Source organism: Hevea brasiliensis, chromosome 14 (genome assembly GCF_030052815.1).
Source record: "Hevea brasiliensis isolate MT/VB/25A 57/8 chromosome 14, ASM3005281v1, whole genome shotgun sequence".
Taxonomy (NCBI): domain Eukaryota; kingdom Viridiplantae; phylum Streptophyta; class Magnoliopsida; order Malpighiales; family Euphorbiaceae; genus Hevea; species Hevea brasiliensis.
Window position 1 is genome coordinate 21338784 of NC_079506.1, and position 12426 is coordinate 21351209.

Below are 12426 nucleotides of genomic sequence, written 5' to 3' on the forward strand. Positions count from 1 at the left end.
TAACTTTTATATATTTAACTATAAAAATTATTAAAGTTAAATTTAATATTTCTTGCAATGAATATTAAAAATAGCTTAAAATATAAATTTTGGAAATGACGGGCATACCAAATCAATGAGTTCACAAGATTTCAAATTTTATTATTTTTATGATTTTGATACAAAATACTATAAAAACACCAATGATTCCAATTTTATTTGATATATAGAAATTATATAATGGGAGGAGGAGGAGGCATCCAAGCCACCTGTGACTCCACAGTCTTGATATTGAAAAACCCCTAGCTAATCCACTGCGAATTATATATATATATATATATATATATATATATATATATATATATATATATATATTCCTAATTATAAATTATTCTTAATTTTCATCATATCTCATAGACTAACTATACTTTTCAAAATAGTTCATAAATTTCAGTGCAGATTAGTTGGTAAATTATGCATCTAATTTATTTTTTTTTTTATCAATAAATAGATATTTCATTAACATAAAAGGGTTATACAACTTTAAGCTAAAAGGAGCCCAGTCTACAGCATAAAGGCCCAAAGCTTAAAAAACCCAAGCCCAATTAGAAGAGAACCCTACTCTATTTGGGCAACCCAAAAGAAACCGGTGCAGATCTGAATCTTCTTGTTGCAGTGCTGGAGAGAAGGAAAAGCAAACCAAGAGAAGCTTAAGGATAAAGCTCTTCAACCCAAATGACAAGAAACGGCACTGAGGTCTGATAAAGTCCCAAGAGAGCCATAACCCAGTAATATTCCCCACAAAACAGCAAGATCAAGATAAGGATTCTCCAGAGCAGTAGACCACACAATCCAAATAGTGCATCGCCGGCTAAGCAAGCAACTCAAAGAGGGTGATGAGGCAAAGCTCTAAACGGCAACATGCCTTGGAGGTCGGCCATGAGGGCAGAGCCGACTAAGGGCCCTTGAGATGCCATCATCCCTTAAAATGATTACCCCTCCCAGAGCTAAAAAAAAAGCACAAATGGAGACCATCCCTGCTTGCAAAACCCATAAAAGAAGCAGGTCAGGAAAGCACTCACAAATAACCATAGATTTGCCGCCCAAAAAACCAAATTTTATTTATCCACAAACCATATACGGAGATGAGGAGGGAAAGACCCATGTCCAGGCAAAGGAGAGGAGTCCATCCCCTACCTGGAAAGGGCAGAGAATGGCCAACGGGAGCTCAACAGGAGAGAGACATTGAGTCTCAAAAAATTACCCAAAACGAGAGAAAAGACGAGAGCTCTTCTAATTTATTCCTTAGGAGCACATAAACAACTTCATTACTCTTCTATAATATTTGTGGCATCATCTATGCCAGACAAGTTGTAATGTAGTTTTGCTAGCCTTGGCTCCCAAAAAAGAAAGACAGTTCTGAAACAAGCCTATAAATACTTCTCAAATCCCAAAACCCTGCCTATAAATACTTATTAACACCCCAACACTCATTCTATTATCAATATTTCAACAGAAATAAGCAAAACCAAAATGAAGTTTTGCAAGCTCTCATTAGCACTCTCTTTTCTCCTTAGCACAGAACTAATAATCTTACCCTCTTATGCCCAAGACACATCACAAGACGATCTCAATGCTCACAACCAGGCTTGAGCAGATATTGGTCTTGGACTTCTAACTTGGGATAATAAGGTAGCAGCCTACACACAAAACTATGTGAACCAACGCGTTACTGGCTGCAATCTTGTGCACTCCAGCGGGCTTTACGGCAAGAACCTGGCATGGGGCAGCTGTGACCTTTCAGGCATTGATGCTGTAAAGATGTGGATTGATGAAAAAGGCCTATTATGATTATAATTCTAATTCTTGTGCACCTGGCCAGATGTGTGGGCACTATACTCAGGTGGTTTGGCGAGACTCAATTCGCTTAGGGTGTGCAAAGGTGACATGCAATAAAGGAGAAGCCTTCATTGGATGCAACTATGACCCTCCTGGTAACTACATTGGAGAGTGACCTTACTAAGGGTTTTGCTAATGAAGTTATCTAAGAAATTCTGTAATGTATCTTATATATGATAATTAAATAAGGATGAATGCATAAATTATCGTTAACTTTTTCTCAAAAAAAGCCTAATAGCACCCTCAATTTTTAAACCATCTCATCTCACATGTGAATTTTTATAATTTAATAATTTAAGAAAATCAAATACATAAATTAATTTTATCCAGAAAGTGTAGTGGCACCCTCCACCAATCCAATTTCTTCTTCAATTTTGATGCTGATTAGGATTGCAATGTTCACTCAATTTTACACAATTAACCAAAGAGCAATGATGAAAAAGAGCTATATATTGGATAATTGTTACTTAAGGAGTGTTTATGATTTAATTATGTCACTTGGTTATAATATCATGTGTTGAGTTTTGCTGAAGGCATTGAATTAAGTTTATATACACTCGATTTGACAAAATTAAGTTTTAATTTGTTTGATCTAATGAATAGTTTGTGTAATTAATTCTTTTTATCCAAATAACAATTTTCTCCATTTTAATTCTTAACACATCTCTAGACTTTACACTTCAAATAATATGAATTTAATTACAAGTTCCATACTTGCAGAAGAGGCTCATCATTCTTTTTTGCTAAAATTTTAATTGAGGTCGGACTATAATGATGCATATAGTTTGGGATCTGTTTTAACATTAGTGTTGGAACTGTCAGTAAAAAAAATATTTCTCTAAATATGTTGATAATAAAAATATTTTAGTTATAAAAATTTTAAAATAAAGTAAAATATTTTAATTAAAAAATAATAAAAGGTTGAATTCTAATTGGTTTCAAACGAATATATAAGCAATGCTATTTCAGCTTTTTCAGCAATACTAGTGTAAGGACGGCAAATGGTAGAGTGGATTAGTATCCTTAAAATATAAAACCGTCATAAATTTGATTAAAATTTATTTTTAATTATTTAAAATTTAATTATTATTATTTGAAAAAATTTAAACTCATTTAATTTTATATATTTTAATTAATAATTTATATAAAAAATTATTTTGATTAATAATTTATATTTAAAAATTTAATAATTTCATAAAATATTGAAATTTTATTTTATATATAATAAAAAATATAAAAATTTATAAATATTATTATAAAAAATTTATAATTTATATTTAATTAAATATTTATATAAATAGGTTCGAATAATGGATACCCGGTATTTAGAATCTGAACCTGTCATTTTTTAAACTTGAACCCATTCTAAACTCGATTATATACTACTCAAATCTATTCTATTAGAATTTCATCGTATCAAATGCTGAAAAAAAAAAAAACTCAACCCATTGCCCCATCCCAACACTATTGTTCAAATATCCCGCAGTTGGTCTTTTCCATGGAAACTTTTAAGATTTTGATATTGCAATTTACAGCTTCTATCCATTTGTCAAATGTGAAACCCTTCAATAAAATTTCTTCACAGAAAAACTTCGTCATTTATTGTGAAAATCACATCACACAAAAATAAAAAATATAAAATTTAATATAATTCAATATAAATCTATCCTATCAACAAATCAACTATTAAAAGAAAAATAATTATAATTACTAATTATTTTTCTCTTGACTCTACACATTCTATGCATTCGGCGCACCTTACTCTTAAAATTATGTCACTACGTACCACTGCACATTTTAAGCTACGAAAAGCCTTTTTATAGGCTACAGCACAAGAGTCCAATGCTGGACTCATTAAGCAATCCAAGTCCACATAATTGTAGTTATCAATAATATTCCTAATTAGTTCTACTCTAAACTTCCTAATTAAAAACTAACTCCTAATTCTAATTGACTTAGAATTCCAACATATTTGAATAAACTTTATGTTCTTTCGAACCAAGATCAAGAAATTGAAGAATATAAACTTAAAGAAATTTAATATGAACTTATAATCCTCAACAGGACTTCTGGATCTGAGTTTGCAAAGTTAAGAAACTAATCAAATCAACATTCTTGTTTCCAAGAACCAAGAAATTAAATCAAAACATCATTAATTTTAGTTTTTGGTTTAATAATAAATTGAAATGTGTTCCATTAGTCTAATAATTTGATCTTTTATTGTCAAAGTAGAATTCAGAGACTACTTTTGTGACCATTAGTTTAATCTAGCGCAACGAAACTCGTCAGGTAATAATAGTGTTACCCTTGGTAGAAGATATACAGAAGCAGTAGAAGAAGCCTTCTTGAATGCTTCTATTTCGCTGGTAACATTTGAACGCTGAGGGAGCTCTTCTGGGGAATAATAGATGGTTAACTTCTCCAGTGCTTTCATCGTCGTAAGCAAGTATTTAATGAATTCTAATCCTTTGAGTCCTTCGTAAAGCTCAATCTCCACTGACTTTAGTTTATCAACGAAGTCCTGACTTCTGCATTCATATAACTCCATAGGCAAGGTTGATGTCTGAAATTTATTTTTAATTGGGAAAGAAACAAATCAAATTAGAGAAGAAAATAAGTCCTGAAGATAAATTTCAAGATGCACAGGAGTATCTTTTACTTACATCGGAGCTGGGAGCTGCTGGTTGAAAGTAGGATCTCATGGTGAGAGATTCTAAACTGGGCAATCTGTCAAGTAAGGAGGCAACTATTGGGAAACAGTAATCCTCTAAATCAGGAGTGACATGCAAATGCAACCTCTTCACATTATATAAAAAAAGAACTGGCCAATAATCATCTGTGATAAGAAGCTGCAGCATAGTAAGAAAGAAGAATGAGAATCGATCAATCTGCATCTTTATAGAAAGGTTGTGGCCTTGTGGGCATAAAGGTGTACAAAGATCATTTAGCCCTTTTTAAGCATTGACTAGTGCCTTAAAGGGTATGGAGAGAAAGTCGATAATTTAAACCTTAAAATACAAATATTCTTGCCTATTAATTTTTTTTGTACTATCAGTTTTGTACAATATAAAGCTTCTAAAACGATTCTAATCGATAAAATTCAAATCTATCCAAATTGATTTTATGGTTTGGATATAATTCCTCCCAATCTTAAGAGTATGTGGTGCAAAATTACAACATTTGAATATAAGGGTCGATTAACAAAAAGATTTGATCTTAATTTTCTGTCAAGTAGCCAATATTGTATTAGCATAATCCAATGGAAGCAGATATTAAGTGGGAAGAATGAACATGGTAAGGGTATAACAATCAACCAAAAAAAAGTCGTATGACATCTATCCATCCCTAATGGCACAAGTAAAAATAGCAGTGAAAACCAAATCCAAAGCAATGGTTGGGTTATGGGCTTACGTCAAGTAAAGCTATCCCAATATATAGCTCCTCGGCATGACTGACACTAAAAAGAATCTCATTTAGATAAACAGAATCAGTTGAATCCTCACTCTTCCTCAAAAGACGAGGGCTGGTTTGGGCAAAAATGAGAGCCCTTTGCAGAGAATCGAAGCTACCAAGGCGATAGCCATCAACAAGGTCTCCTTCCAGCGTCAAATGGAGAAGGTTGGGAGCAGTGATATTTACCTGCTTGCTTTGAGTGGAAAACCAATAGAATCGCATATATTGAAGCCTGCAAGCTGAAACATTAACAGAAGATACAATAATATCATGCCAAATGTATATGTTCAAATGCGTAATACTTGTACTGGTGATGTTAATATTTTTTATCCCATCAAGATTGGAGAGAGTTAACTTCTGCAAACGCTTGCAAGATGACAACCATTCTCCAAATTCCTCGTGCTCGATTCGAACAAAACATAGTCGCAGATCTTGGAGGAAATAGAAACCTGTGGTGGGTAACTTAAGAATCCTGTTTTTCAATGTCAATCGGAGACATTTTAAGAACCTGCAACTGTTCAAGCAAGCAGGCAAAGCGTAACTACTTATATTGCTTTCTCGAAAAAAGATTCTAAGATCTAGCTTCTCTACATCACATCTTGCCACTTGATGCAGCCATGAATCTATCCGATACTCCTCACTAAACACCCAATCAAAAGCCTGATTAATGGACCATGAAAGACTGAAGCGTTGTAGTTTAAATCTGTCGCGGTGAATCATAAACCTATCTATGAAGTTAAGGAAGTTGAACCGTTTCACCAAGTTGGTTTCAACGCCTTTCGCCGAAACATTCAAGTTAGGAACTGAAGAGCACAACCTTCTGAATCTGCGAGACAAGGTGCTGAATCGAGCCAAATCCTCTATTGTAACAAAATCAAGGATGTTATGAACAATATGGTCTGGAAGATCATCAAGAATACTTTGGTCACTTGCTGATCGCACGAGTAGTGATTCCATAATTCCTTCGAAGATTCAAGAAATCCAAGTGAACAGAAATTTCATACCGGCTACCATGCTTTCATAGGGTTTTATTGAGGCGTACAGCTTGTATAAATCCTTATGCTGCAAGTAATCTACAAGTCCTTGTATAAATTTAAAATTCTTAAAATTTATATAAATTTAAAATTTTCAGTTTTATTTATACTTAATTTTAATTAAATATAAAATTTTATAAAAAATAATTAATTAAAATAAAAAATTAATAAGTGACAAAATATGAAAGGGGAGGGACATTAACATTGCCTAGAATACTTTTCATTATTTATATTATTTATAAAAATATTAAAATATTTTATTTTATAAAAATCACTTTTTCTTCGAATTCTAATATATTTTTATTTTTATTTTATAATTATTTATGCAAAAATATTTTAATACAATTATACTTGAATGAATCTGTGCAAAAAGAACAAGAAACAAAAATTAATGATTGTCAACCAAAAATTTGAATTCTTTTATTAATAATTTTGAAAATTTCTTTTAATTTTATTTCTTATAAGTGCATTAAAAATATTTAATATAAAATAAATTTATATTTTATTTTAATTATAAATATATTTCTAAAATTTTTATTTCATTATAAATTAGTTCTAATTAAATTAAATTTATAAATCATATATATACTAATGCATTTATGATAAACTTTATAATATATATATATATATATATATGATACGAAAAATATTATAAAAAAATTCATATTCATTATTTTATAAAAAATATTTAATTATTATATAATATATTAAAATTATATGAATCTAAAACTTTTAAATAATATATAATTACGTACAAGACATCTAAAATAAATTATATATATAGAAAAACATTTGAATAAATATATATTATTTAAAAATTTAATAATTAACGTAAAATCAATATAGTTAATATGATGATTAGGATTTATAATACTAATTTTTTTTATTTTTAAATGATATATTATTAAAAGTTTAAAGATGTTAATATGTGCATATATAAAAAAATATTATAATTTTCTAAATTATTTTTAATACTATAATTTTATCCTAACTAACTTTACAAGTAGTGCATATAAAAGAATTAAAAATTATACTTTGAATATAGAATGATTAATTATAATTATATATATATAAAGAAATTTTATCTTAAAAAATTTTCAATATTTAAAAATGCGAAAAAAGTATGCTAAGAGCAATAAATCTTGTATATTTTATTATGTTAGTTATATTTTAATATTAATTTTATGATAATTGAATTTTAAAGTCAACATTCTTTTTTTTTAATATTTTAATTATAATTATTTATCTAAAATCAGCACATATACAGTGAAAATGTAATGGAATTAAAGAACAAAAATTTAATTTACATATAATATAATTTATATAAAATTATGATTAGAGAGTAAATTTATGAACTGACAAAAAAATTAAAAATAAATTTTTATATTTAAAAAAATTATAATTATAAAATTAAAGTTTTTATTTATAAAATTCTCAAGATAAATTATGCAAAGATCATAAAACAAAATATTTATTTGGAGGTTGAATGTTGCCCTCAGCACCTAATAGATAAAATATTTTTATAGAGTGCATTGAAATTATTTTATATTAAATACATTAATATCCATAACAAATTTGAGTTGATACTCACAATATATCATCATAAAGGAATATATTTTACAATATTTGGATGCGTGAAAAAAGTTTGCCAACATCAATAATTAGGTATGAAAACATTAAATTTTTTATATATTATATTATACTAATTATATTTTTATTTTAATTTTATAATAATTAAATTTTAATTTTGATATAATTTATTTTTCAGATATTTTGATTATAGTTATTATGTGAAATCAACCTGTACAGTGAAAATATAAAGGAATTTAGGGATATATATTCAATTTATATATAATATAATTTATATAAAATTATGAATAGAGGGCGAATTTGTGAATTAATAAAAAATATATAATTAAATTTATATCTTGTCAAAAACTTATAATTATAAAATGAAAAATTATAATTTATTTATAAAATTCTCAAGAAAAATTAAGCAAAATTATTATAAAATATTTATTTAAAGGTTGAATTTTAGTAATGCTTCTTTTAATCCATGATATTTATAACAAATTTCTAAACGTAGATAAATAACACATATTTTATATTTCCTAATATTAATTTTTAAATTTCTTTCTTATTTTATGTCAAAAAGATTTAGTTGAAAAACAATAAATTAGCTTAATATGTCAATTGATATAAAAGAAGCATGTCTAATTATACTAATAGATAGCAATGATACTTCAACAGGATTTCATAAAATCTTAAACTAATTTTTGTTAATTAATAATTATTCTTATTTATGAGAATAATTAATACTATTAAAACTAATATTTTAATTTATTTAATTTTTAATATTTATTCTATATAAAAAAAAAACAATTACATATTATAAAATATTTGTATTATAAAATATTTGATGCACTTGCATGTGCTTTAAAGACTAAACTATATAAATATATTAAAATCTAAGATCTCTAATGATTTTTTTTAGACCTAATTTATCATAGATTCAAAAAATAAGATGTGTGGTGGGACTCATCTATTAAATATATGAATTCTGTATATATGCATTTTGTGTTTATGTCAGGCTGAATTTAGATAAATCAAAATCATAAATCAGTTGCTAATAACAATCGATTTTAAATGATTACAAAAATTGATTGTAAAATTAATTATTTTTTGTAATAAATAAAATACAATTATGCATATTGAAATTTGTGAATTACAAATTGTAATATATATTATATACAACATTTTTCTAAGTGATATTATTATTTATTTTAATAAAGTTGACCTAATTAGAATTTAAAGTCGAGACTTCATAATTTTAGAGATAATTTCAGTACCATTATTTTAATACTCTATTTTTTTTTATTTTCTTAAAATGAATGTATTAAGATAATTTGACATATTTATTAGTAATTGACATATTATATAACTTAAAATAAGAAACAAAATTAAGAACTAATATTATAAATCGTAAATAGCGCAAATTACATGGACATGATTTAACGTGTAAACATATTAATTTTCCTTTTTCTTGCAGATGAGAAGAAACAGAAAAAGTACCTTATATATATATATATATATATATATATATATGATATAATATTATTATAATATATTCATTTTTAATAGCTAATTAAATTTAGTCATTTATTATCATAATAATAAATGACAATGACTATATTTTAGTTAATTAAAATTGATTTGTATTTTTAAAACTTTAACTATTGTATCTCTACACATTTTCTTTAAAAATTAATGTAATTTATTAGATGATTAATGTCAATAAATGTTAAAGTTTCCACATTACTATTAACATAAAAATACAAATTAATTTTAATTAATTTAAATTTTCCTTTAAAATATATTAATTTTTAAAAATCAATTAATTTTAATCATTCATTATCGTAATACCAAATTACCGTGATTACTTATCCATCTTATTATTCTCCCTTGCCACTTTCACACATTATAAATTATAATATAAATAGATCCTTAATTTAATATATAATAATTTTGTATTTAATATAATTCTCATTGTAATTTTTTTTACTCATTATTTTTTTAAGTATATTTACATTACTTTGCAGGTTAAAATAGAATTACACTATAAAAAAAAATTTTTATTTTATTTTCCTTTTATTACAAGGATTGTAATATTTTCTATAATTTAAATATATTGTATGATATTAAAATTATAATATTATAGATAAATAAATTTTTAAAAATATAATATTCTATCTTTTATTTATTTTTTTAATAAAAGACTTCTTTTTTTTCTTTTGTTTTCACGTAAAGCTTTTTTTTTTTCTAAGTTGTAATTGTTAGCTTAATTGTATTTAAATTAGAATTTATTTGTATATTTTTATTATATATATTTTTTCATTTTGATCAGTCTTATTCACCTAAAATATATTAATTTATTCATCAAATTAAAACTCCTATAATTAAAAATATTAAAAAAAAATAATATTATAAAAAAAATAAAAATTACTCGGTAAGATTAGTAGGATTTTGGTTTCAAAAATTAAAAAAAAAAAAAAAAATATATATATATATATATATATATATAGTAGGACTTTAAGTTACGAAATTTTTTAATAAATTAATAAATAGGATCACTTTTATATAATATTTAAAGGATTAATTTTTATTGTACTTTCAAAAGTACAAGTCATACTTTACTACATATCATTTTCAAGTAAATAGATATTCATAACAAAAAAAATTAATTAATTAATTTTTTAAATAGTCAATTAGATAATTAATTTTTTAATAGCCAATTAAATATTTTTTTCATAATATTAAATTATTATGGGTATTTTTAGTAATCCCAATAATTCCTCTCATTCTTACTTTTATGTAATTAAAATAACTTTTATTTATTTTATATTATAAGTTTGTAAATATTTAAATAATTAAAAAAATAAATTAGTAGTAGTGAGATTCGTGCCTAAAAGTATTCATTAATTTTATTTTATTAAATTAAATAATGTTTTTTGATTCAATAATACTTATGATTTTTGGTTTAAATAGAATTATTATTAAAATAATATTAAAATTTTAGTTATATTAAGGCTCCTTTTGTTTTATGAAAAACCGGTTAACAGAAAATATTTTTCTAGTCAAAGAGAAATTTTTAAGAAAAATAATTTTCATTTTTCAAAAAAGAAAATTATTTTCTATTTTTTAAAATGTGATAATTTTATTAAAATATGAAAATATATTTATACATACATAAAATATACATGTATCATTAATTTAATATTACAACCAAATAGCGGTTCCACAATGTTTTCAAAATTTGAAGCTGTAAAACTAGAGCATGAACGAGGTAGAGAAAGGGAGGATGAGAGTCTAACTAGATCACTAGAGGAGGGTGTCAAAGAGGATGCTATTTATGGAGAGTGCCTCTCTTTCTACTGTCGCTAATCCTATATTGCTTATTCATTTACATTGGAGAAAGGCCCTGACACCATTTATGCCAAGAGCCCCTTAAACTAATGACTCAAATCAAAGATTTATGGAGACACTCATCTCAAGCGTCCTTGATCAAGCCATCCATGACAATTAAGAGGCAAAGGGCCTTTTATTATACCACAAATACAATAACGTGAATACACTAATTTAAAGGGTTCAGAAATAATACCAATGATCAATACTTTCTGATATATAAAATTCTTTAGAGAGATAAATATAGAACATATTCACACTAAGATGATGCATAAGAGATATAGGAATATTAGAAAATATATTTCATAGACAAATTATTTTTCGTGTAACAAATAGAGCCTAAATATAGTCATATTTAGGATTGAAATTATTAATGGATTTAGCGACAAATTTGCCATCGCTTTTAGCGACAAAACAAAAGATTATCTCTTCCTTGCAAAATGTATTAGCGACAAAAATGCTGTCGTTAAATTTATTAATGACGTAGTAATATGAATTAGCAACAGTTCTTTGTTACTAATATATATTATTAGCGACGAACTCTTAAGTCTATCGCTATAAAACGTTTTTATTAGATAAATTTACTTTTTTATTAATTAATTAGTTATTTATATAAAAAATTAGTTACTAAATAGAATTCAATTTAATTAAGGATTTACATTCTAATCAAGTTATGATAATATTTTTTTTTTCTTTTGCTTTAATGTTGTCTTTTTCCCTAATTATTAACTTAATTGTATTTAGATTAGAATTTATTGATTAAGAATTTTAAATTTATGTAAATTTTAAATTACTTTAAGTAATAAAAATTTAAAATAAATTAATAATTAAAAAAAATAAAATAGTCCTTTATTGTCATTATAACAAATCTATATAGGTATTTTTAGAAACTCAATGTTTATCCTCCTTCCTTCGTACATTTATATATTATATAGTTATAGATATATAGACATTATTATAGATCAATTTTAAATTAGTTATGTTTTTTATTTTTCACTTATTTTAATTAATTACTTCTTATAAAAATTTATATTTAATTGAAGTTATAATATGAGTATCAACTCAAATATTAAAATTAATTTAAATAATAAAAATATAA

The 12426-nt window shown here is 25.4% G+C and overlaps 1 protein-coding gene and 1 pseudogene across 1 annotated transcript; one reads left to right on the top strand and one right to left on the bottom strand.

Moving 5' to 3' along the window:
* Positions 1-1512: 1512 nt before the first annotated feature.
* LOC131173122 (pathogenesis-related protein 1B-like) lies at positions 1513-2002 on the top strand (annotated as a pseudogene).
* A 2133-nt stretch (positions 2003-4135) lies between these two features.
* On the bottom strand, positions 4136-6288 carry LOC110647137 (F-box/FBD/LRR-repeat protein At1g13570-like). Its single transcript, XM_021800835.2, has 3 exons — positions 5290-6288; positions 4542-4727; positions 4136-4441 (listed from the first exon to the last, which is right to left on the bottom strand). Exons 1-3 carry the CDS (start codon positions 6286-6288, stop codon positions 4136-4138), a joined length of 1491 nt encoding a protein of 496 aa, XP_021656527.2.
* Positions 6289-12426: the final 6138 nt, after the last annotated feature.